This window comes from Pyrgilauda ruficollis, unplaced genomic scaffold, assembly GCF_017590135.1.
Source record: "Pyrgilauda ruficollis isolate IOZ18807 unplaced genomic scaffold, ASM1759013v1 scaffold27, whole genome shotgun sequence".
Lineage (NCBI taxonomy): Eukaryota > Metazoa > Chordata > Aves > Passeriformes > Passeridae > Pyrgilauda > Pyrgilauda ruficollis.
Window position 1 is genome coordinate 2,339,039 of NW_024524044.1, and position 27,905 is coordinate 2,366,943.

Below are 27,905 nucleotides of genomic sequence, written 5' to 3' on the forward strand. Positions count from 1 at the left end.
GTTTTTTTGGGGGGTGAGACATGCAAAATGTGTCTGGGCTGAATGTGGATATCCTTTGCACTGGACCCTTGAGCCCTTTTGTTTTATAGGGTCTTTCTTATGTGTGGGAGTGATACCACCAAGAGGGTGATATGCTTCTTCCTCCCTCAGAACCCTCACGGCCAAGGAGCATCAAAACCCATTAAAGATCTCATAGGACTATGGGGAGTGTTTGCCAGTAAAGATAAAGTTGAGAACTCAGAGAGTTTTGTAGGCTGTGAATTATAAATGGTCCTTGGTGGGTTTTCCATTTAATGTCTCTATTCAAAAATGTATTGACTGTAAGCAAATTAGATAAGGATCCAGCATTCAGTATAGTGACACTTTCTTGTGGAGGACAAATCTCTCTCATCAACTAAAGGCTTTGCCAGAATTGCTATTATATGTAATGAACCAGAAAATAATATACAGCCAGGTTAATATTCTTCCAAAAAATTCTGTTATAGGCCACAGCAAGGGGAAAGGACACTGTAACAGTGACACGTGGTAGGAGGTCAATTACTGAGCAAAATCATTTCACCAGCTTATATTTAGTGCTCAAAACTTCATCTGGCTTGCACTAATTGGAAGGCAGCCTGCATGTGAAATGCCGTCGGAAATGCAGGGATGCTTGCAGTGGGTTACTGCATTGCAAATGTTATCTTTTCATTTTTGCCATTTCCAAACTAACAAACGCTGCTGGCTTTGCCCTTTCAGTTATAATAATGTGTTGCAAAACCCCAACAATGCCCTCACTAGGGACTAAGTTATTTTAATGGAGAAATTTAATTAGGATTACGCCCCATTCCTCATTTTTGCAAGCTGGTGCACTTCTGACTTCGTGCTGAGATATAATGGAAAAATACAAAAAGGAGAGCTTGACTAGACATGTGAAATATTAAATGTTTTGGGACATTTTGTCCTAATAAGATTAGAAAATAATTCTGCTGATACAAATGATTAAAGCAGGGTATGATAAATATATGGTTCAGAAAAGTACCAAAATCTAAGATGATTATCTAATCTGACTTTCCCTGTTCATTTTGTTCACCTGTCACTGCACAGCAGTGACAGTAATGAGGGGCCAAGTCGTAGAATCCTTTCTTTAATTTAGACTGCTTTTACAATTTTTTGTTACAGTGGAACCACTCAGTCCCAACAGGACTCCAGTATTAAAACACTACATTTCTAACCCTCCCTGTGAACACATGAACCCAGTAAGGGACTTTGTAAGAGTTGCTGTTTGATCAGCCCTTCTGCTGACCTATACCAGGCTGATCTTTCAGCTAAACAAATTCTTTTTTCCTAGATGGGATTGAGCAATAGCCTCAAATAAAAAAGTTTCTCCAGTCTTTCAAGCTTAATAGCCTTTGCACAAATTTGTTTCAAACGCTTCTCTCTGCTTTTCTAAATCTTGATCAAATTTTCACACTTCCTTAGCCAGAAATTGGTCACAGTATTCTGGGAGCAGTCACATCCATACCTAATGTGCAAGTGAGATGGTCTCTTTACTCCTCTTCCACATGGCTTTATTTAAATACTGAAGGATTCAATTTAGTCCCTTCAGCCACAATTGTGCTCTGAGAACTGGTGTCTGCTGATTACCTGGGCAGTAAGTCGTCATCAGAGTTATTATTCATTAGTACACAGCTCCTGATCTTTAAGTATGAGCCAATAAACTGAACAGAAATGCATATTGTTTGCTTGTGCCTGTTCAAAAACACAATCCAAACTCTATCAGTGATCTGTCAGGCTCATTGTTTACTGTTCCCTCATAGTTTACTGCTCCCTCTATTCTTGCACACTTTCTCCATCATGATTTGTTTTGCCATGTCACTGATAAAAATCGAAATCATCTGAGGCCAAGAATAAACCCTTGAAGGGTGTGGTAATTTTTTCTATTTGATGAAATTTCAGAGTCTACAATGTCACACTGTCAGTGCAGTTTCAATAGTTTTAATCAGTAAATTTTTTATTCTGTTTCTTAAGTAGAAGGTTGTACAAGTCCAGGTCAAGTGATGTACCTAAGTGCACGTATGTCACACCTGCAATATTTCTTTTAACAATTAGGTTTGTAATTGAGTAAGAAGTATTGGAGTATGGGTTAATTAATTTTTTTTTATTGGATTTAGTCATTCATTAATCCTGTCATGAATCCCATCACTGGGACTAATTATTGTCTAGGTTTTTCTATCTGTTCCTTATCTACCCTGATATTGATACCAGGCTAATTAGTTGCAATTTAAGAAAACACTTAGAATTATTCACCCAGCATAAATATTTTTTGCAGACTGTGGGCCAAGATTATTAGCAATTATTTTAGAGACTATCAGGTAGGCTACAATCCAGTGCAGACATCTCTTAGCAAAGAGTTATAATGTCTAAGATATTACCCCAAATTCTTTCATGCTTGGTCTGCCTTTGGTTTTCAGCCTTCCCCAGGAGAGGGTTTTGTGCTCTGGAACTTGACAGAGCAGGGCAGAAGGTCAGCAGAGTGTTTCTGGGCCCACTTATCAGTGAGCTGTCACTTTGCTCAGTTTGTAGGCATTCCTGGTTGCCCTCTGTGCAGGCCCATTAATTTGATACACTCCTTAATGATACATTGACACCCCTCTGAATCAACAAGTATGAAATAGTTGCCTCACCTTTAGCCATTCCAATGCCTGAATTATGGTCCTTTTGATGGTCATTTTGGTTAAGTCAAGGGTAAAGAGTCATTGACTTTGCTGGCAGTGTGCTCAGATGATACTCTACGCCCTCAACTGTATATTGATTTCATTGTTATCACAGAATCATAGAATATGGTGAGTTGAAAGATACCCACCAGGATCATTCAGTCTAACTCCTAATATCAGAGGACCTATGGCAAATAAAGACTTAGCCTATAATGGGTAAACATCCAAATAATTGAGTTTTCTTTTTTTTTTTTTTTTTTTTAGTAATGCCATTCTATTTCAAAAGAAAAGCTGTAAATTGTTCCAAATTTAATAGATTTATTATTAATCTTTCACCTCATGTATCCCTAAAGTGTTAGATGCCCATATTTTCTAGCAAAATTAAAGTTTAATTTAATAACTATACTTAAAATTGTACTTAATTTTGTGTGTTGAGGATCTCAAGATTAAATTCAGTGACACCAATTCAATAAGATATACTGCAGACCTCAGTGAAGAAGCCAGCTTCTGGAGAACATAGTTATTAATCACTATGAGCCACATCATGTCCTCTGAGTTAGCTAAATACACACATAGAGCTGGACTTAAACTGACGCTCTTGAGAACATGACCTTCCATTCCTTCAGTGATTAAACGGTGATAACAATGCTACTGGTGAGAAATTAGTTAAGACAAATTTGGCTATCCAGACCTGGAAAGGAACATTGTAAAGGCTTTGTGTCTGCAGGTATTCAGGTAGAAAAATCCTAAAGATCTCAAGTCATAATGGTAGCATCCACCAAAATGTGGCTGGATGATAGAAATAATTGCATAAACATTGGAAAGAAAAAAAGTAACTCCTGCAGTGATTTCTCATCAATGGTTTCTTCTTTGGCAATCCTGTCTGAAAGGGCTCTCAGAAATAAGTTTAAACGCTCCTCAGTGTATTTATACACAGTGAATATACAATGCACAGTGAAAACAGAAGTGAAGAAATCTTCACCTTGCAAAGAGAAGAGTTCTCATTTGAAGTTTTTAGATCAATTTTTAAGGAAAGAGCAAAATAAGTAAACTTTGGAATGCTGTATAGAAAACTTAGATTATCTAACAAAACACTGAAATAAAAACAAGCAACTCAAGTCTCTGATCTCTTTTTACTTTAGGACACAGATGAAGGGCCATATCTTCTTCATAAGTTATCTTTCAAAAGCAGCCTTAATCCATGGTCCTAAAATCAGATCCTATCACTTACCTAACCAGGACATGTGCTGGAAACATTGTATTCCAATTTTATTCCAGTTTGTATTCTGTGAAGAAAAGGTATTTGAATTACAGCTGCTGTCTTATAAATTTTACAAAAGAAAATATTGGGCAAATTCCGTTTGTTAAGGGAAAAGCAGCTTTTAAGAATGATCTTGATACACATATATGCAGATCAGCCAAGCTGACCCATGCTATCCATTTGGATCTGAAGTGAAATTAAAACATGCTATTAAACTTGGCCATCTGCACTAAGGATGCCAAGGAAACCTGCTAATTATTATTAGCTCTATCATATACGGCAGCGTTGGCATCAGTATTTCATAACTAGCCTCAGAGAGTAAAATGTATAATAATTTCTTTTCTCTCCTACTTGCACAACAGTCAACTGCCTAGGGCACTTATAGGAATTTGAATCCTGTATGCCAAGCTAATTTTTTCCCCGATCAATGAAAAGAGGACAGTAGATCTTCTGTGTTGTTATTTACTTTGGATCTCCTTTCCCATACATGTATCAGTCCTGCAAACATTTATGCAGATAAACAATTTTTATGTTTTCCATAACCTAAATTCAATTTATGAAATATTTTCAGAATCTCCCACTATTTCTAGATGCTTGCTTAGCTGCTGCTTATTATTAGCAAGATAGAAAAAAAATATTATGGAAACTTTTTCCCTGTCTTCATAGTACATTTTGGCTTAATTTAGTCCCCACAAAACCATACAGAAGCTCTCAGAGGCTTCAATATACACTGGCTCAAGCCATGAGGGAATAATTCAGGAGTTCTGTTTCTATGATCAGACATTCACTCACATGAGGACCACTGCTTCCCTTTTGCTGCCATTTTTGTTTGTTTTGATCCATTCCCCTTAGTCTGCTGGTATTCAAATAACCTTTCTTTCAACTACAGCAATACAATTTATTTATTCCCAAGTCAACGTTTCTGTTCTTTTCAAAATTGGCAGCTACTATCCTGATAACATTGAATTGCACTAGAATCCTTCTCAGGAGGAAGAGCCCCAGCACTGGCACTGGCTGGGAAGCTGCTTTGCAGAAAAGGTCCTTGGGATCCTTGTGGGCCCCAAATTGAACACAGGCCAGCAATAAGCTACTGCAGAAAACAGCATCCAGAGCTGCTCTAGGAGAATCCTTGTCAGCAGGATGAAGGAAGTGATCCTTCCTGTCTACCCAGTACTGGAGAGGTACATGCTGGGTCCAGCACAGGACTCCTCATTACACGAGACACGGACATGCTGAGGACAGAGACAATCAAGGGTTTGGAACACCTGACAGACAGGGAGAGGCTGGGAGAGATGGAACTGCTTAAGGGGAGATCTTATCAGTGTGTATAAATGCCTCAGGCATGGGGGAGTAAAGAAGTCAGAAGCAGACTCTTCACTGTGTCAGGATGAAGACCAATAGGCATAAACTGAAAATCAGGAAATGCAACTTAAAAATAAGAAGAAACTTTCTTATCGTACAGGTTGTCAAAGCAAGGAACAATTTGCCCAAACAGGTTGTGGAACCTCCATCCTTGGAAGCACTCAAAACCTGACTGAATGTGGCTCTGAGCAACCTTCTATAGCTGACCCTTTGTGGAGCAGATGTTTGACTAGATAATCTCCAGAGGTTCCTTCTAACCTCATATTTCCCATCATTTACTTTAACAGAAAAATACTTTGTGGAGAAGGTATTGGAATGATTCTTTTTGAATCCAATTCCATGCACGCATATTACTGAGAATAATATTTGCCATCAGAAATAGCAAATAACCAATGTTACTGGTTGTTACTGTATTTGCCAGACTCAGCCTTTCATAAACTCAAGAAATTTCACTTCTAACAAGTCCATGCTTGCAATTAAGTGTTGTGGGTTGCTCTTTAACAGAGCTTAGTACAACACAATATTCTATATACACTTCACTGCTTAGACAGGTTTGATGGAAGGTGGGAATCAATAATTTAAGTTCTTTTAAAAATATGCATAAGTACATCACAAAGAATATAAAAACTTCAAAAAAAGGTGATATTATTATTTAATGCCTTGTTGATGAGGTTTATTTTGGTAAGCTTTTGACAGCATGAGGTAACATATCATCCTTGCGTTGACACAAACACTATCAAAATATGAAAGGATGTACAGCAGAAAAAGAACTGCATCTAAAATAGATTTTTGAGAGAGCAAATGATTTTTTTTTTCCTTCCCAATAGTTAGATTTTTGTTGTTGTTGTTAGAATGCTGCCAAATGCCTTTAAGCAAAATTAAAAAGAATTTTTGTTGCAGTAGGTCACTCTTTCCAGGTCTGTTTAAAATCCTCAATTTCTTTCCACCTTCCGTTAAATGCTGGAAAATATTTCCTGGCATTTGAGATGGGGATGAATTTCTTTATTTTCCCTTTTTTTTTTTCAGTATAGCTGCTTTCATTACTCACTACACTGTGTACACTGTGCTATACATTTTTACATTGGAGACCAAGGCCTTTTCCTATTTTTCTCCTCTATTTTTCCTTTGTTTGGTTTGCAATGAGCAAACTCTCTCCCTGAGAGCTCCAGAGGGCAGTGTTGTGCTGAAAGCATCGGCTTTCTTGGCTCTGCCTAGATATTTTTTGGGAACTAGGAGGCTGAATGTTATTTGCTGAATGTTATTTACAGAATTGCTTGAATGGCTTAAGTCTTAATTCACAATTGCCTAGGATATACGCACTTTATGGCTGGGGTCCTTGCAACAAACAAATTAGCTGACTTTGTGAACATACTATGATCTTCAAGGTTTTCCAAACGCTGTTAGATGAAATAAATTTAAAAAACAGAGGTAAAAATATCAGTCATCTTAAATAATGCTATGCCAGACTCACCATGAGGGTTCAATGGACTGCAATATTAATTTCCCTTCTTGTATCACACTGCAAGGAAAGGAAGAACTAAATCATCCCCACGAGGGTGCAAGGCAATGCTGTTCCCCTTCTCCCTCAGGAGTTCTGCAAAAGAGCAGTTTTCAGTTCCAGTTAAGGCCTCTCCGGAGCACACTGTGAGAAAGCCTGCAGGGAAAGCATCAAACTACACACCTCCTTCAAGTCTGGCCTCTCACACCTTCTCTCTTACTTCTCCTGCCTCAATGAGGTACACACCAGAATTGCTACAGAACTGGAACAGGATCACCAGGTACAATTACCACTGCCCTCCAGACTCTTGAACATTTTCAGACTGCATTTTTTCTCATTTTTCAGGTATGTTTCACATGGACACAGTCTGTGTCTTAACTGACTCTGCGATGTACAGAATGGCTACTAACAAAGGGTTACATTCCAGCAGCCTTTCAAACCACCACACTCTCCCACTCAGATCCACGTCTACCTATTTCTTCTACTCCTTGCCTGCACCCCCCTGTCTCTTGTCATCTGTCCACATCATCTCTCTTTTCTGACCACCCACACTGCTCCCAGGTTCTCTGCCTTCTGACACTAATTCCTGTCACCTGCATGTCCTCCTCTTTCAGATTAGAGTCCAATGTCCACCACCTTTCTCCTGCTGCAGTTCTCCCCTTTGCCTCCTTGAAGTGACTATGGTTTATTCTTGCTTTGGTCCTCAGAGACAACTCTCGCTGCTCAGGGTGCTACTTGGGTTAGAGGGATGAGCAATAACAACAAAGCTAGGAGTATTCTAACTCACCAACCACTTGGTTAAGGACATCCTATGCCACCACAGCTCTCAAGTATAGAAGCACTTGTTTACTCTCTCAGACTGTAGAAATCACCTTGTGAGCTGTGTGTCACTTACAGCCATAGCTTGAACTGTTTGGATGCAAGCCTGCACTCAGGAGGACACTTTCAAGAGCTGGCACACCACCTTTTCTAAGCATGCCCTTCAAGCAGCAGCAATTGGACAGGTGTAACCCCCCTGGTGGGCTTGAACCCACCAGACATCCCAGAATAACAGTCTCTTTGGATCCTTTGCAGACTATATGTATAGGAAAATACTATGGATTGGTCATGGGAGCTGAAATGAGAACCTGTGACAAGAGGCATAGAACATTTTGCACTTTAGGTTGCTCTTGAGCCTCCATACCACTGAACATTGAAGATGACTAAAAAGTGGGTGCTGCAAATCTTTACAGATTTAAGTGGTCCTGGCAGGGTAAATCACTGGGGGTAAATCACTGGGGCATGAACTCTGTCTTCCTACAGTGAGACACTCAGCAGCAAGCATGGGGCATCATGCAGAGAGAGCACAGGACGTGAATTAGTTTTTTGTTGAATTTTTGTTGAATAGGGTCAAATATGATTCAGTTCGTCAGTGGCTGTGCTCCAGAACACATTGTATTAAGGCTCCATCAAATGGAAAAGGAGGAAGGATAAAATAAAGAGTTGGGCAATACTTGGGCAGATCAAGTGGCGATAGCACAGTTGCCATAGAAATAGTTCAACCCTGTATCTCCAGTAGCAAAATGTTACAAGTTTGCTTTTATATTCTTTGTGTTGGATGCTGGCAGAAGTCTCTGCCCTATGATACTACTAAGTTCTATTTGGATTTTAAGGGTCTACTAGGAGGTGTCACTTGCATCATACAGGTGACATCGTGCCCCGTGAGTATCTACAACAGCCTCATTGAACAGCTATTGACAAGGTGCTCGGAACTGATCACAAGTGAAATAGTTTTTCAACATCCTCATGAGACTGAGAAATATATCACTCTTTAAAACTGCTCATACAGCACAAACAGGCTTTGCTATTAGCTCTGTCGATAAACATATCTTGAGATTTGTGACTTGAAGACAGTGATGCTCCATGCCGAGAAAAGGGAGTGGAAAAGAAAATGTTGCCATCTGTTTGTGTAGAAGTTTAAATTCATGCACCAGATCTCCTGCACTGTGAAAGATGAGTCTTCTCTTTTTCTTACAGTCTTGAGAGTTGAGGCAGTGTTCATATAGCGAGACCTGAAAATAGACTGAAAGGGTGTTCACCAGCAAGCCTCAGCCTCTGATTCAGATGCCTACATTGAAAGCCCCCAGAAATCACAGAACCTCTCTCCAAAAATATCAATCAAACCATCATCCTGTTTGCTGAAGCTGCACTGACACTCAAGGGAAGCTGGGTGGCTCATGTGAACCCGCAAGGAACACACCAAATCTCTACAGTGCTACTCCTTCACAGGGTCACTACGGGTCACCCAGGTTTGGCAGGTTTGGGTTCTAACATTGTACTGGCATGATACAATTTCAAATATAAAGGTTTTAAAATGGCATTGCTAAAATTCACCTGAATAATGACAACATTGCTGCCTGACAGAGGTAAATTTAAAAAAAAAAACAACTTAGGTATTGATACTTGTTTATTTATAATAGTTTGTGGTAACCCAGTTATAGAATTGCTTAGACAACTGTGACTTAATCATGTGCAACTGCCAGCTTGCATTTTTGCAGGCACATCTATCCTGACAAAGGTTTTTTAATATTTAAAATCATGCAGATTATCTATTCAGCCCTCAGAAAACTCATTGTGATTAATTCAGTATCTCAGTTTCAGGCACTTCAACTTCTGACACCTTTCTTCAGGCTACAGAGAGCTTTATTAATTGTACCAAAAATCCTGTGCAAATATTTTTAAAATATTATTTAGTACTCAGTTAATTTTTTTTTATATGAGTATGTTACCATCTATCAATGTTGTCACGAGTCTTTAGATCTCAGAAGAGTTTTTTTACTCTGCTTTTAAAACACAATTTTATTCTAAGAGCCTCTGTTTATGCACATTTATCAGTCATGTCTACTCAGAAATGCTTATATCATATCTGAGGTCAGGAATTCAGCTGCATTTAAATTATATGCCAGATGGATGGGCAATGCATACATTTCAGTTCTTTGACAGCTTAATGAACATATCTCTTTGCAAGATGAGGTTATCTGAACATCCCAAATCATCTGTCACATTTGTCTCCAAACTTTTGGGCTGCAAAAGTCTACAGTCAGCAATGAAAGCTGACCTCCACACTGTCTCATTGACCTTTAAGTGAAAAAACAATTATTTCTTCCTAGTGCAGCATCTTACCATGCCCTTGGCAAGTAAAGGGAGTAAATCCTGATTTATAATGAGTTTCAGAAATCTAGAAACTTTACATAACTAAATCTCTCACCCTTCAAGTAAGTTATTTTGTTAGCCATTTAACTTAACAGGCAAATTATGCAGAAAAAAAGTTTTTAGCACACATTTTCAACCTGATGACTAATCTGGTTACCTCATTTTTGAAAGACTACCTGCAAGTACTATTTGCTCTAATCTTAAAGAGTGGTCAGGAAACAGAACTTTAAAGAATATTTTCAGTTTCTCAGGAAGGAAAAGTCTGAGACCTGTAAGTTGAAATTTCCTGCAGAAGACCAAAAGTTGGCAAAACAAGTCAAATAGAACATTTCTGATCAATTTTACCACCCATACACCAACAACATTAAAAGAATCTATACTTAAGGGTGCTGCATTCCCTTGGGAATTGATTCACTAGTGTCTTAAACTGGAAGCCCAAAATGTTCTTGAGATTCTTAAAATTAGTGGGTAGCTGAAAAGTTGGTTTATAGGAATCAACCAAGTCACCTATGCACTGATTTTAGTGACAAAGCTACAGTGAGAACCTAGAAGTTACTGGCTTTCATCCTAATGGTCACTTCACCAAACCAAGACAGCACCATTATGGGAGACAATGATGATAAAACACGGCAGTGCTCTCAAACTGCACCAAAACTGCACTTTCACTATTCTGAAAAGCTATAACTCAGTCTGAAAGTCAACAAAATTGCTGGGCCAACATGTTCTAAATGTATAGTGTCACAAAGAACATAGTTTTTCTTAGTAGAGTAATATTGCAAAAGGAGTAAGAGAAAGAATGTGGAAAGAAAGCAGAAAATCCTGTTAAAATGTTAAAAAGGAGATAATAGTAAGTAATGGAAACTATTCAGTCATTCTTCAAGTCCCTACTGAACTCAGATGTAATACTAGCTGCAAGACGTTGAGAACACTGAGATGAAAGTTCATAGAATCATAGAATAGTTGGGAATTGGAATGGACCCTTTGAAGGTCATCTAGTCCAAACCTTCAGCTATGGGGAGGGCAGTTGCCCAGACTTCAAAAGGGTTGAAATCCCTTGGTATCCCTTCTCCTTCCTTTTGCCATGGGTTAGCACAACATCATTGATGAGCAGAACCTCTCATAGACAACCTGTTCCTGCCTGGTGACCCTCACTGCTGGCTCTTGACATCCCCCAGGCAAGACAGCTGCTCAGGGCTGCTTTGTGCCTCCCCGTACCTGACTGATATAATTCCCTTTTCTTGTTGTTGTCATCCTCTCCATTTTTCCCAGAGTCCTCCATCTTCTGGAATGTCAATCCACACCTTCCCACGTTACTCCAGGGACATTCATCCAAATTTGTTCTTTCTGCCAGCTTCCTGTCAGCTATTCTCACCTCCCATCACCCTTTCCAGTAACTAGTTCTGACTCTCAACATATCCTTTATGATTTATCACCTTCTTCTGTCCTCTCTCTGCTCACCTAACCAATCATGCAGTCTCTTCCTTAATTTGTAAAGAAAAAGAAACACGATGGTGGTCTGTATCCGCCTTATTTTGGTAACCATTCTGCCATTTTATTCTACCTCCCCATTTTGAGCTCACAGATTGCAATCACTACCTGGAGTCAATGTTCTTGGCTTTCACCAACTGTTTTCATTGAACCTTACTTTCAACATGACCTCTAATTACCTCTTTCTAACTAATGCTGTGAATCAGCAGTCATTTGCAGTTCCTTCCTCAGCTTCAATGTGACTTCATTCTGCTCTTCTTGGCCTATCATCTTTTTCTCTTTATCAAGAGATTCCAATCTGCTCATGTTGACAGACTACCACTGACAATTATCACTGACAATTACATTTTCAGGGAGCAGCCTTTGTACTTTCTCCCAAGCTGCTCTTCTCTTCTGAGAATCCACCCCCTTGTTATTTTTCAATTATTTTGAAACTTTTCTTTTCAATCATCTCTCTTGCCCTCAAAAAAGAAAAAAAAAAAGAAAAAAAAAAAACTGGGAATATACTGGGATTTCCTTGCTCATCATATTTACCAACAATGCCTCAAAACAAACTTAACAGCACTGCCTCATAATTTCTTCAAATCCCACATGTCTATATCCTTCTTGTGCTTTAATTATTTACTTTCAGACAGAGGCTGCTTTTTCACAGAACCTAAGATAAAGGGGTAATTTCCTATAAAAAGGCTATCGAGCACCATGGTTATATAAATACAAATTACAACAGGACTTAAGATTTCAGCGCTGTAAGAGCATAGTATGAAGACCTTGATATAATGAAAACAACTACAAAGCTTTAGAATGTGAACTGGGCCTTAAAAACTTATTTCTCAGACATGCTGGCCACACCTGAGTGTAATATATACATCAATTGTGTGGCATACATCCCTTTAGAAATAGAGGTTTATACATAGAATCCTGTCTTCACTGTTAGCTATAGATGTTTCACTACTAATTTCAGTATGGTCAAGGGTTTTCCATATGAATCTCATCATACACATATTTTCAATATTTGCAAAGGAGAAGATGGATGGAATATATACAACAATGGCATTTTGTAGTTATAGTCAGTGACTATAAATTATCTTTACAGCTTGCTTTCTAATTCTGTATTAAGTTTGAATGCTAAGTTTGACAATGCCCAGGTTCCAAAGCCAATATTTAAAGGATCACATGCATGACTTAAGAAAACATTGCCTTTTTTGTGGTAGCTAGTTTTACATGGTCTCTTCTGAAATTTAAGTGAATAAATTATTCATCAGCCAGCACTTGTCCTTAGATGGCACAACTTAGATGTCAAAACTACCCAAAACATCCACATTTGCCAAACCTGTCTTGCATGAAATGGAATTAAGGTGTTTACATAAGGAAAATGCCAAAGCTGAAAACTAACCCTTTCAGGGCTTTAGTATAATCAAAAACTGCAATAATTATTTTAATATAGAATATTTATTTAACTGATAAAAAAGGATCATAATATTCCCACTGAAAGTGTGTTTACCAGTTAGACTGGTGATCTTCTTGGTTTGGGGGGAACAATTGTTTTTTTTTGTGATACTGCCTTTCAGATAGTATGCCAAGAAGAAAATTCAACACGAAGTTTTAATAAAAAACATACAAATTTGATTTGCTTTCTCTGATACAAAAGGATACAGCAAATCTCAGCTTTTGTGACAATGTACCTCTTGGAGAAAGGTCATTTCTATAGAAGTGCCTCCACAAACAACTGTGTCCATCTTTCTGGTGGTGTACAGGGGAAAGGGAGACGGAATGCTGACAGAAGGACACCGTGTGAGACCCTCGTGTGCATGTATCCTAACTATGGCAAAGAAAAGGAGTGTCTGACAGATGTGGTAAAACTATGAGGGGCTTCCACACCTATCTGCACTCTTACAAAAAGTCCTCACTCCAAGGCTGGGCTGAAAAGGACTTGCTCAACATACACAATCCCTTTACACACATTTCTTTCCACCTTTTACAAGCAGAAACTACTCACAGAAAACACTGGAGGAAAAGTTTCAAAAATGAGACTGTGAGCAAATGATCCATCTGGAGCAGATCTCCAGTCTGATGAGCTTGTGCATGTTACTACCATGCAAGGTGGTGGGTGGAGGAACCAGGCTACAAAGTGCACTGCTTCCAGTCCACCCCTATCTAAAACAGGCGGACACAAGGACTCAGCTGCAGCACTACACCCCACCTACTGCAGATGCCCTTACCACTACTTAGCAACTTAGAAGGAGGTTTAAAAATTAGACCAAAAGCATTATTTACAACTATTATCATGGGAAGCTATTGCTAAAAGTCCCTCACCTTCCCTGCATCTGATTTTAAAACTCACTTATCATACTCAAGTGTGACACCTCGTGCCAGTCCAGGGCTTGAGCTCTCCCTACTTGGTATCAACTATAGTACATTATTTTGGAGAGTCTGAGAAATATATCTGTGCATATAGACTGCCTCTTGGAACCCACTGAAATATTGCTTTTGCATATACACTATGACAGAGACTACATTTACAGTCCTGCTGTGTCATGCTCGCACTGAGGACTAGTCTAGTAAAAAACATAAACATTGATATAAATTACCAAGATCTTGTAGTCTTTATTGAGACGAGTTTCCACAAAAGAGATGGGAAATTTTCCTAGAGTAGGAATTGTAGGAATCAAGCCAAACTTACAGGGATTAGGTTCGAATGGTAGGATACTTTCTCTTTTTGTTTTTTTTTTTTTGCTTTATGCCCATCTTGCTACAGCTAGATACTTTCTCTTTTTGGTTTTTTTTGCTTTATGCCCATCTTGCTACAGCTATGACTGAATATGTTAATCAAAATTCTATAGAACTGTACTCATTTGTGTGTGTGTTTACTTTTCATTTACATAATTATCTTACAAAAAGAGCATTTCTCCTTTGTGCTAGATTTCTTACAATGTAATTTAAAGTCACAGTTACCAAAATATCCTATTCCAGCAGTCTCACCACTATGGATTCTATAGCCCGGTCATTACCATAAATTATTATACAGGACCTAAATATACATTTCCAGTCTCATGATGTCCAAACAGTCCTTCAGTCAAATAAATTAAATGATCCCTGTGGTGTGTCCTAAGAATCTGCATTTAGTGCTTTGGCACAAACAGGAGAAACATACAAAACTTAAAAAGGCCTTCACAGAAAAATCAGGAAACACAACTGTAGAATGCCTTAATTTAAAATTAGGATTTGGGTGTTTGAAACATAGGAAATGCTTATGGAAATGAGTGAGAACAAACAGTGATACATATCACCATAATCAGTGCAAAGCTACAAATACATTGTACTATTAGATATGTATTTTAAAGAATATACAGACTTGATTAAGCATGACATCAAAAGTTCAGCTCAAAAAGGCAGTGGGTTGGATGGAATAGAGCAAGTGAGATGACACGCATTTTCAAAACAAACAAACAAACAAAACCCAAAGTCAAGAATGAAACAGGCCTTCTCAGTCACCTCTGAGGGGGCCAAGAGGGCATGAAATCCCAAGCAGCTTACAACAAGCATTTCTCTCTTGGCCTCTGTCTATTCTGTGACTTCTGTTTTGGGGAGACAAGCAACTATCACTTTTCTGTAGCCTATAAACATTGTCTAGGAATTTCTGACATCTGCTAATGCTGAATTTCTCCCATCAGTACTCAGAGTATGTGCAACCAAAGTCCATCTTAAACTCAACATGGGCAGGTTGCAGGTCTGTGGTGGGCCAGTTCCACAGAAGATGGTCTCACAAAGGACACCAAACAGCAGGATTTTAAACGGCTCCTAAACAGGGATGAATATTTTTTTTTTGCATTCTTCCACCTTCTGCCTAAAGCAGTCATTGAATATCTGTGCCACCCTTTTACACTATCTCAAGAATCTGACTCACCAAGATTATTATAGGGCAAAACTTCCTATTTCTAGAAATTTCTTCAATTTGCATAAGGATGTGAGCATGCCTGAACTTGAGGGTTATAGAATAAAAATAAATACACATCTTTAACCAGACTGCTCTTTAACAAAGGCAAAGTAGAATTCTTGTGAAGTAGCACAGAATAGTTTTGAATAATCTCTGGAGACAGTCATATGCTGACCATTTGGAGAAGTTCTGTACCTAATGCAGTTTGAAGTTGATATCAGATAAATTCTGGTTTTGTATCTCTTGTGCTTATTGCATACAAAGCATAGTACAAAACCTGTGATACAAAGAAGTCTCTCATTGGGCTGCAAAAGCCAACTGACTATCTAAAGACATTATTCTTTAAGTACATGAATCAGTAAGTACAGAAAATGCAAATAATGATTTTGTTACCTAAATTTTATAAAACATGTAGATTACTGTAATTACTTCATTTCAAATGTCTGAAGATTGTTGTTACTTATTTCCTTTCTAGACTACTAAAAAATCTAACTTATTTACTGTGACACTTCTTTGATAATAATATAGTTATATAATTACACAGTTCAGCTGAACAAAAACACCACCAAAAATGTTTACTATTTATAATGAGCAATTTTTAAAGTTCCTCTTCTTTTTCCACACTGGATAGTTAAAGGCTTTATCCATTTCAACAAATAGCTTCATCATACTTTTTTCTAAAAGAAAAACATGAACTATTTTCAGCCCACTCACACGAAGTCTTGGTGTATAATATCAAACTCTGATTTGTTGCATATGCATTGCAACATGTCATCTTGTCCTGTTTTTAATGGCCATGGCCAGAGTACATTTATGATCATGGCTGACTTAAGTCACTGATTTCTTCACACTCAAAATCACTGAAGTATACAAAAGCAGAGAAGTTCTATTGAATTTTAATTTTGAAGAGCAGTATCTCAGACTGAGCCTTCTCTTTTCTCTGAAAAGTCAATCAGATTAGTAGTGTGCACTCATAGAGCTCTCAATGAATACAAACTAGAAGGAAGTTGCCTATGTGCTATGCAGAATTGTACAGGCAACTCTCAGTTGTATGTGGGTGTGTAACCCAGGTTGCAGATTAGCAGTGCTAAGCTAAAACAAAGCAGAAAAAAAAGGAAAAACACCCACCATTCTTCTTCAGATTTCTGATCTCATTTTTACTTGAGTTTAACTCCATTCCTTGATAAATGTAATACACATAGGAAGTTCTTATCTAATGTGGACATGCTTTGGATTACCTGTGTGTTAGCTTTATGTGGGTTAGTCTATTCCATTGCTAGTTTCAATAATTAAGAACTGACTGTGCAACTATGGAAGAGCCCAGCAGCCTGCAGGTTTATTTAACATTTGCTAAAAACCAATTACTTGCCAAAATACCTCCCTAACTCACCACAAAAATCATCAGAGTTCCCTTTAATATTATTTCTTAAAACCCATGAGTGATAAAAACCTGCTGCATTACTGGGTTCCTATTAATATACATAAAATGTTGAGGTTGAAAGTCAAAGCAAAAGCAGAACAGTTGAACAAACACAATGCACTTAAAAGCAGACAGACAGAGTGGACTCCCCTGCCCCCAAGGCTTAGAGACTGACAAAAAGCCATTTTCTAATAAGACTTTTTAGCTGTACCAAAAACCTTGACTTAATTGGCTAACTGTACATTTTATTAATTTAGAGGGTAATTGACACTGATTATGCTTTTAAAGTACAATGTGCTCTTGGGCAACACAACAAAAACAGTGGTTTCCTTGTGAAAAATTTGCGAGAGAGAAAGTTGTTTCCTGCTGCCCCCTCCCCATTCTCATTTTTGTTTGCATGATATAGACAGCATCTACTTGAGGAGCAAAGGCAGAAGACAGAGGTGCCCAGTGTGCTAGCCAAGTGCCCTGAGATCCATGAACTACAAAGGCAGCTGGAAGGAACTGGCAGTGCCCCTCCATCCTCAGGGAGGGAACCCAGACACTGACAAACCCTGGGAAGCTGCTGCAGGAGCTTATCTGCTGGGGAGGAGGAATGGCTGAGACACTTCTCAAGGAGCAGGAGAAATACAGTACTCAGTGTATGAAACATTTGCTCTTGTAGAAGGATTCATGAAGAAGCTGCCGAAGGGCCATGGGGCAACCGAGGGCAGGAAAGGAACAGGGGTAGAAAGCCTTTTTTTCATGGACTCTGTTGATTTTTTTCCCTCTCTCATCAGAAAATTAAAACTATTGACTTAACATTACCCGTGAACATTAAAGATCAATGCAGATATAAAATATTGTGATATTCTTTGCTATTCTAAAAAGAAAGAACTAATCTACCAGCCCTGTATTCTAGCTTTGGCAATAGCTTCACTCCTGTACTGAAATGAAAGCAAAAGGCTCTTCATACTGTGACACAACAGTCAACTGAATTGGAATGAACCTTCTTGCTCCTTTGAATTTATACCTTAATACATAGTTTTGATATGCTGACTAGGATCAAAATGACACTGATGGCAAAAAGTGCAAGCACTGCTTTAATTCATGTATACATTCAGTTCTTTAGGAATCTCTCTACACTGCTTGACATCCTGTATCGGTGTGTTCCACTGAGAAATAACATTGCATAAAATACTACTTTATATGTTGGCTTTTAATTTCACTGAACATCCCCTTGTCCTTTTAACACTGGAGAAAAATTAAACTAAATACTTCTGTCACAAGATTTGTTACTGACAATATTCCTAAAAATCCACTTAATAAAAACTACCTGCCCTTTCTTAGGTAGCAATACAGTATTGTCATATAGCCAAAGGAATTATATTCATATCAAAAGAAAAACATTTATCAAAATATTTGCTTTCAGATTTGTTTACTGTTTATTATTTTAATTTACATCAGTTGCTCCTTGCAAAACTTCCAGGGAAATAATTTAATTTTTTTTTCTTCCCCACTGCATAGTAAATACAGCCTTCTTAGTATTTCAGAAGTATAGTACTATAGAAATGCTAGGGCCTGCTTCTGCTCCAAATGAAGTTAATGGGAAAATACCAACTGACTTTATTAAGAGTTAGGTCAGGCCCAAGATTTGCAGCTTTTGAAATTTCATAGTTGAAAATTTTCTGGCTAATCCTCAGAACTGACTATTTCTACAACTATATACTATTTACAACTTTATTTATATGTACTTCTTTATTACAATATGTAATATCAATGTTCCTTGTAAAGGTTACTATTTTAAAGAAATTAGACTGAAGTTATTGCCAATCAACCTTTTAATAAACTTAAGTGGGATAACTTTCAGAATTTTTCTCAACATATGATTCAGTTTTTATTCACTATCTTTGACAATTGCTAAACTACCTTAATTTCAAAGGCTTTTTCAGTGTAATAAAAACGTCCTTTTGGTAGAAGTTTATTGGTCCCATTTCAAATTACGTTCCGAAACATTCCTATACTGATGAGGACTCATTATTTTAGCAATTTTTCTGTTTCAACACAGTATATAAAGCCATGCCTCTCACCAATCAACCTCAGCTTAAAAGTGTAAGTGAGGTCAAACAGATTGCTCACCAAATCTTTGATCAAGTTGTCTGATCACATATAGACACAACTGTCTGAATTGTTGCATATGTTATATAATGTTATCACACAAATTTAAGCATTTCCATTATTGACTGCTACTTGTGTATGCATACATTAACTTGCTGGTCATAAAACTACAACAAAGGACAAGATATACCAGTACTGAATTCAGACCTCTAGTCTTGTCTCTCCCAAAATTAAGAAAAATCTGTGTTCTTTATGACTGATCAACTCATGATTTTGTGCTTCAGTTATTCACATTTTCCAAAATTAAACTGTGAAGTTAATGTCAAATACTGTGTTGTAACTTTAAATATAACTGACATATTAGAACAGATAGATGGGTAATTATGATAAACTACACAATAGTGCTACTGCAGATAATATCATTTATCAATCCTGTGGTCCCCATCATTCATGCATTTACAGTTTGGGAATACAGTGACTGCAAAGGATAATAATTCATAATGGCTACATTCTCAGTACTTCATGCTAGCTCACTAGACAAAATAAAAAAGGTTAATTGTATAACTGGAAAAATGTAAAATTTTATTCCAAGAAAATTAACAAGCTACACAGGTAAATTTTGGCAAATGCAACTTTATATTGAAATCCACACATCTGTATCTTAAAGAAGGAAAGACTCACAGACTCTAATGTATTTCTAAAATACTAAGAAATCATATTATATGCTTTCACAAGTTAAAACTGAAATAATTTAAAACAACCAATACACCAAAATGTGCAGAAAATATAAACAAGACTGTGCCTTCAGTAGAATAAATGCTTCACAAATTGTGCAAGATATCATACTAAGGCTGCGGTCTCCCCATGACAGCTGTCTTAAAATATAAACATACATCAACTGCCTGTGTTTCTCAGAACAAACTAGAAAGGGCGGCACACCTAGAAAAAAAATCATATAATCCCAGTGATGTGCATATTGATTTTGGGAACCATTGGAGTAAAAAGGAAAAAAGAGGACTAAGTGATCTTTCATGCACTCCCAAATGACTGACCAGAGTTATTGATTTAATTTTCCTTGCTTATTTGCTTCAATGCTAAACAAAATGGAAGATACTAGATAACCCTTTAAGGCAACATGTGTTTATTCTGTATAATTATAACTGTTCAATTATGACTGGATATTATCATTAACGTTGCCTAACAGACTGATATCTAGCTTTTTAAAAAATATAAATAAGAGTCTATTAAACTTTATACCAAATCAGCAAAAAACACAGAATACAGTCAAATGTTAGTAATTTCACTGTTAAGGAAAATGGTAATTAGAAAGAGTAATATATTTGGAGAAAAAAAAAATTAAAGTTAAAATCTGAACAAAAAAATACTGCTTTGGAATGCTCCCCAAAACTTACTCACAAGGCAAACAGATTTGTAAGTGTGATAATCCAATAATGCATGGCACATCTTTAATCAGTTACAGTACTTGAGTCCCCAGTTTTCAGTCTTTGCAAAATAATAATTGTATGAAATGTTTTAAAGGTCTTCAGATGTCTAAAATTAGTTTTATCAACACATTAACCTCATATCAACTTAATTTATTAAGATGTCCAATGCTAATCTTTTTGATGTTCTTATTTTACGTAGTGATATACACAGCATTTAGCACTGATACTTAGCACCTGCTACTTTCATAATCTAGATTTCAACCACATAAAGGAATTCAGGGCAGTAGTTCAGTCCTTTGTTCTTAATTACAAACCTTCAGCAGTGGTCAGCAGGAACATGTTTAGGTTTAAAACAGGATTAGAGGTGAGCTATTGCAGAGACTGCAGAATGTTGCCCAAATCCTTACAGCTGCTGACGTCCCATTCTTGATTTTCTCCTCAAGACATGGCTACAGGCCACAATTGCTTAGCAGAGAATGGTAGTGTTTCACAAGGCTAAAGATTTACAGATGCTCCCTCATATAACACAGTAAGGTTCCCTTGGTAACCTGGATTTTCTGCAGTAAAGAAGGGTTGTGCTGAAACAGCGCCTCAGCTCCCTGTTGGAGAAAATGCAGACAAAAGGATTGATTCCAGCTTGGGCAAAACTCATCCAGACAGCGGCCGTTAGAAATCCCCCAGGTACTACAGGCCCTCTCGCAAAAACTCTCCAGTAGCAGGCTACCAAATAGGGACCCCACAAGGTCAGAAAGAGGAATGTCATGATGTAGAACATTCTGCTGATTCTCTTCTCCATTTTGAATTCATCTAAAACCAGTAGCCTCCTCCTGCCTGTGGTGTTGGCGTTTTGCCTGATTCCCAGCAAGGTTGGAGGTGTGGGACCCCTTCCGAATCCAGCCAGCCAATTAGCAGCTGCTTGACCACTCGCTCCAGGACCGTGAAAAGTCCAGTTCTGGCTCACTGCTGCAACAAACTGGACTGGCTTCATTTTCCTGCGATCGTGAACAAAAAATATCAGCTTGAGGTAGACAAGCTGTGTGGCTAGGAGGATGAGGGCAAGAAGAAGCATAAATCCCAATGAATCATTAGCCCTGAAGGAACGATGCTGGAAAGTGCATTGGTCTTCCTCCCTAATGAATGAGTAGGTGCCCACATCTAAAACTGGGGGGAAAGCCATGGCTACAGAGAGAGTCCACACCATACAGATAACAGCCAAACAAGTCCAGAAGGTCAGTCTTTTCGTATAAAAACGGTGGTGGGCAATAGCTAAGTATCTCGTGACGCTTATGCAGAATAACATGAAAGCAGTGTGAAAGCAGGACAAAACCCCCAAAAAGGCAATCACTTTGCAAGTAAGAGTCCCATACGTCCACGTAGAGCCATTTTTTACCGAGGTGAAAACAAAAGGGAAACAAATTGCAGATCTGAGGATATCTGAGCAGCAAAGATCCAACAGGAAGTAGTAAGGAGCTCTATGCAAGGTTTTATCTTTGACTAGCAAAATGGAGATCAGAAGGTTACCCACCACACTGACTCCTATTATGAAACCCAGTGAAGTCAGTTTCAGAAAAGCTGTTAAAGGAGAGAGATTTTGCAAAATGTTGTCAGCTGCATGGCTGTAGTTCGCCATAGATGGATGGATGATATGTATATTGCCTCAGTCAAGTCTCATGATCTATATTTAAGAACAAGGAAAAAATAGATCCATACATCTTACTGAAAATGTAATCCACAAACAGAACTGATCTTGTGTCTAGTCATACAGTACATCCTCTTCTTTCTGATTTGTCATGCCATCAAAATATCTGAAAAAAAATCGAGCTATCAGTTCTTAAGTTAACACAAAATGATATCAGAAAGTGCTATCAAAGATGTTAATTTATGGAGAACCAAATGAAGTTGTAAATTTGAGTACTATTGTTTGTTTTTCAAAAACATAAGGCTTTTTTTTTTTTTTTTTTTTTTACTGATTATTTAGCATAATTTACTATTGGCAGATTTGGCTTGTTACAGTTTCATGACTGACCAGTGCCCCTTATATTTGGTAGCATGTATAATTTCACAGTTAAAACCTCAGAGATTTTATGAATCAAAAGATTCCCAGTCTGCAAGCCCAAGAGTTAATCACTGACATCTTTTTTAAAGAATCCCCAAAGACTGCTGATATTTTGACATTACCTACATTTATTTTATGGCTACAGTATTTGTCAATGTTTTAAGAGGCAACTGCTGTGTTGATATGGATCACACCCAAAGAAACCCTGCAGAATTTATGTTTTTTAACCCAAGTCACCAAAGCACATTAATCACACAGTGTTAGTTTATGCATTTTGTAAGAGAAACAGTATTCACTATCCCCCTCCCTTCCTGCTATAAACAATAATTTTATCATTTAGCCTTTTAGATAAACAGGTTTCTAGACAGTCGATAGCAGTATGCTTTAGGGTGTCGTCCCCCCCGGCCTCCCCCCCTTCCCCCGTGCTTTAATGCAAATCGTTAAAGCCTCGACATAATTCATAATAAGCAACGGTCACTGTAAATACTGAGCAAAAATAGGCACCACAGCCAAGATATAATGCCCACCCTTTCGGGAGAGCTAGTTTTGGTTATGCTTAAATAAACATATAAATTGTTGGTTGTTTTTTTTTTTTTTGGCTGTTTTTCTTTTTTTTCCCTTTTTTTTTTTTTTTTTTTTTTTGCTAATTAGGGCTCCGTGATTCCCGTTAATCCTCCCAGTGAATCGCACCGGAACACATTTCATGCAATAAAATGAAATAAAGAGCTGTCTGTTGCTGCTTTTATTTTTTTTGTTTTGTTTTGTTTTGTTTTTCTTTTTTCTCCCTCCAGAGCCAGAGACAGGAGCCACAGCAGGCATGTCAAGGCTCCTTCGTTATTCTCACGAAGTGTTTCCTATGCCACCTCGAGTGTACAAAGGATATTCCCACTGAATCCCAGCAAAATCCTTCCATTCTTACCGTCCACAAAAGAGCCTGATTGCTGCTGTGTAAACAGAGGCTGATCAGATCATGGCATCGTTTTAAAACCATGAAATCAGGCTCCCCCTCCCCCCTGCCGCCAGCCCCGCCGCTCCCCCTCCTCCGTGGAGCTGTCCCCGCGGCGGCCGGCCCTGCCTCCGCACACACACCCGCACGCTCACACGCACCGCCGCTGCTGGCACACTCACAGCGCGCTGACACACGCACCCACGGCCACAGCCGCTCCCCCGCGCCCGGCCATGCAGGGCTGGACTGCGCCGCGCTGCCAGGCAGCCCGGCCGCCGCTGCCTGCCATCAGCCGCATCTGCCGGAGCCGTGCGAGAGCCCCCCGCGGCGGGGAGCTGGGGAGAGCGGAAGAGGCATTGTCTCTGAGGGCTTCCATCATGCCCCTTCTTTGGAAATAAGCCCCGCACCCCCGAGCGGGAGAGCCCTCTCAGCACGCACCTGCAGCCGCGGCAGCCCTCGGCGCCCCCAGCCCCTCTCCTCCTACCTGTTGGTGCCGGAGATCCCCACATGCCAGAGCTGCTCCTTCCCGCCGACCGGGGGGCTGCTTTACCCTGGCGGTCTTTTCTATTCTCCTCTACCGTCATTCATTCTTCTTTCTCTCAATCCTTTTCCATTCTCTTTTTTTTTTTTTTTTTTTTTTTTTCTTTTTTTTTTTTTTTTTTTTTTTTTTTTTTTTTTTTTGCCTCGGTGCCTTGGCTGAGGATCCAGTCAGTGGCTCGGGCGGCGCATGCTCGCCGCGCCTCCCCCCTGCGCGCCGAGCCCCGTCCTCCCCTGTCGCAGCGCCACAATCTCTCCCTGTAACGCAGCGGCGGCGGCCGCCTCAATGAGGGCACGGCAGGCTCGGCGGCAGCAGCTGCTGCTGTCTCAGAGAGGGCACGGCAACCTCGGCGGCAGCAGCAGCGTCCTCAGTGGTGTGCAGGCAGCCCCGGCGGCAGCAGCCTCCTCAGTGAGGGGAAGGCAGCATCCTCAGCGACGGGAAGGCAGCCTCCTTGGCAGCACGTTCCCATCGCGATGTATAGCCGAGCTGGATTTATTGGCGAGCCTGGGCAAGCCAGTGGGGAAAGGGAGGGGAAGGAATTAGGTCCTGCGCTCCTTGTTTATGCCTCTGGGCTCCCCCTCCCGCCCCATTCGCTTACGACGGGGGTCTGGAAGCGCCCGCCGCGCTGCGCGTCGCAGCCTGTCAGGAGAGGCACCGGGCGGTTTCTTCAGCTGCCGCTGCTCGATCCTCCCGCTCGTGGCTCGTTTTCCTTCCTCCCGATTCCCACCCGGTGAATTCCTTCTTCCTGACCCCCAAGCCAGGGAGGGCTCCTTAACAAGTGCCGTTGTTCGCGGAGGGCGCATTCGCCGCGGGGCCGTGAGGACACCGCACCTTTCCCCCCGGCAGCCCGTGGAGCAGCTTCCCGACGCGCAGCCGGCGCAGAGCTGTCAGCGCGCTCGCTGCATGGCGGCGGCGATGACTCGGGTGTCAGCCTGTTCCGAGCGCGGCAGGGCCCGCGTTCCCCCTCGGCGCGCAGGGCGGCAGCGGCGGCCGCCGCGGAGGAGCGCCGCCCGAGCCGGCGGCCGGCGGGGATCGATCCCGAGCCGTCCCGATGATGTCATGCGGGCCGGTGGGCCGGGGCGGCGGCGCCGGGAGGCGGCGGGCTGCAGCCGGGGCCGCCGCAGGGGCCTCCCGCCGGCCCCCGCACCCGCCGGCACTGACCCGCGCTGGTGCCACCGTGGCAAAACCAGGGGGAAGCGGCAAGGACTGGGATCCCTCCGCCCTCCCGCCTCATCGGTTTGTGTGGAAGTTTATCCGGGAGAAGTGGGAACATGAAAGCCATGCCCCAAGAGTAATTCGCTTTGGCTGCAAGGCAGTTGAGGAACAGCCTCTTTTGGGTCGAGAGATTTGGATCCTGAGGAACTTCTTCGCTGGGAGCTCCCGTTCAAGCCAGAATAAATCCTTCTGTGGGACAGATTTATAGGGTTGATTCATAATGTGTGTCACATCCGTGAGACCGTTAGTAGACTACAGGCATTTTTTAAGGCTGTTGTCAGGTTTGGGTTATTTTTTTTTGACACTCACTAAAAGGCATTGGAATTGGTTGCCAAACCACAAAATTAGCTTCAGTAGCAGCCTGACCAAGCCTAGAGGTCTGCAGCCACTGGAAAAGACACATATTCAAAACCAACATCACACTACTTCAACCATGTGATTTGCTTCAGATAAAATTTATTCTTAGGCAGAAAACTGACACAAACCTCAGGTGCCACACAACTTTTAATTTTTCCTGCGAACATAATTTTGAGGACATGATGGTGCTCATCTTTGGGGCGGCGCGGCAGGGGTTAGCTTCACTTTTAAAAATTGGGTGGTTGTTAAAGTTACTACTTCAAGTTGCACTTCTCATGGTGCAATCACCTAAGCTGTGCAGACCCCCCTCCTTTCTTTGTTGTTGAACATATGTACCCACAGTGACATGAACGATGACCTTTGAAGTCATTCTTAAAATGTGAAGGGCAAGGAAATAGCTTTAATGGTCTCTCTAATACAGCGTTCTCCAAATGCCATGCATGGAAATGAAACATTTGCAATGCAAGATTAGGAAGATTTATAATATGTGGTACTGAATGACTGTAGTATGGTCATGGTCAGGGCCTATTTTTACACTCTGGAATGTGTAAGAATGATGACTTTTTGTTAGGAGTAAACACAACACAATCATCGTCATAAAATAGATCCAGTGCCGCAGGTTTTAACTTTTTTTCTGTCTGGGCTTTCTTTTACACATGTTACGAAATTATATTGCTATATAATATTTTAAAACTTGCTCTCTTTTTAGATCTGCAACAAACTGCTTAGAAGTAACCTGTGGACCTTCAGAATTCATTCAGTGTTCAACCACCAGTTCAGCATAAATCGATTTGTCGTCACAGGCATAACCTGAGAGCAAGCGTTCTAATTTTGTTCAGCAAAATGTAGACATCTAGATTGAAGCGCCACATAACAAAGTTAGTTTCCTATCATAGAAGTCACTGAGAAAGATATGCATTAGGGAGCAGATTGTCTCATTCTGAGTCACAAATCTAAAGTCCATCATGTGGCTTGAACTCCATTCTCTTTGTTGTAAGGATAGAGTCAGTCAAGAGAAACCTTTGTTGCAAAGTAAGAGAGTGGAGTGACATGCTGCTGTGTTAAACTGTTGCATAGGTAGCAGGTCACGTCCTCCATGTAGGGGGAAAAATATCCAAGAGTCATGGGGCTGAGAATCTGGAAGTTGAAGGCAGATGTCAGAAAAAGATGGCTTCAGAAAGCAAGAACAGTTGGAAGGCAGGGAGAAGAGATATGTAAGGACAGGTGATGAGGTCTGTGCTAACTAGTTCTTCAAAACAGCTGGACTAGAGATATGAAAGGGTCAGAAAAAAAAAGTGTGAGTCAGCCCAAGTTTCATAGTGAGTGGATTAGGGGTAGCCAAGAAGAATTTCTTGGGGTTTTGGCACAAGGAAGGATCCTGAATCTTGAATAAATTGTCCACTACACAGCATAAAGGCGGGGGCGGGGGGGGGGGGAAACACTAAGGGCAACACAAAGGAGGCTTCAAAACACAGGGACCCATGGTCCCAAACAAGCATACCAGAAGAAGTGACTACTCTTCAGGAAATAAATAGCTTTCCTTGACTTTTTTCTTTTCATACTTATGTACTGCTGTGCCCCATGAAGGAAGGGTAGAAGAAGAGAGTGTAAGTGAAGTACAAGCACAAGCATGAGGGTTCATGTACCTTATTAGAGTAAGCAGCAGACTGACTAGAACTTTCACTAGAAAAAGAGAGAGGCAAGACAATTTCACTGATTTTCTGAATTAGATCAAAGATGAGAACCATGTCCAGGTTTGGACAACTCTGCTATAAAGTTCTTGAGAGTTATGGCACAGAGCTCTTTCATTTTCTCCTGTTTGAGTTATTTAAGTATCATGGCCAATAAAATAACTGGTGAAATACTCAGCTTTGTTGGTGGTGACTGAGGTTTCTGAATTCCAAGTCTTTAGGTTTTTTCTCCAAATTAGGTACTCTTCAAGAATGACCAAGGAACACTGTTTAGTGAATTGGATCCACTAAGTCCATTCCCAGATCAAGATCATCTTTTTGGAGAATCCTACTTTGATATTCACAGTCTTTGATATCATCTGCAGTTCTCTCCCGTGAGATGATGCTTGGGTGCACGTGACCAAGGAGCCAGGAACTTGAGTGCAGACATGGGGCACAGTTAAATTGCAGTCTTTGATATCATCTGCAGGTCTGGGCAGTTCTCTCCCATGAGATGATGCTTGGGTGCACGTGGCCAAGGAGCCAGGAACTTGAGTGCAGACATGGGGCACAGTTAAATACAATTGCAGAGGAAACTGTTGGTGTGTAAGCAGCATTTGGGGTAGCTGCCATCCATTTCTTTTGAGGATATGTGCCTTGAAATTTGCAGTTGTGAACCAGGTCAGGGTGCTGGGTGATTCCTTATGGTTTCGAACCTTTTCCTCAGAATGGG

General features: G+C 40.1%; 1 protein-coding gene across 1 annotated transcript; it reads right to left on the bottom strand.

The window, feature by feature from the left end:
- Nucleotides 1-19,508: 19,508 nt before the first annotated feature.
- On the bottom strand, nucleotides 19,509-24,011 carry GPR85 (G protein-coupled receptor 85). Its single transcript, XM_041471593.1, has 2 exons — nucleotides 23,877-24,011; nucleotides 19,509-22,195 (listed from the first exon to the last, which is right to left on the bottom strand). Exon 2 carries the CDS (start codon nucleotides 22,018-22,020, stop codon nucleotides 20,908-20,910), a length of 1,113 nt encoding a protein of 370 aa, XP_041327527.1. The 5' UTR covers nucleotides 22,021-22,195; nucleotides 23,877-24,011; the 3' UTR covers nucleotides 19,509-20,907.
- Between the last annotated feature and the right edge of the window lie 3,894 nt (nucleotides 24,012-27,905).

What these genes read in the sequence shown, in the direction of transcription:
- GPR85 (XM_041471593.1), bottom strand. Translation starts at nt 22,020, where the DNA reads ATGGCGAACTACAGCCATGCAGCTGACAACATTTTGCAAAATCTCTCT.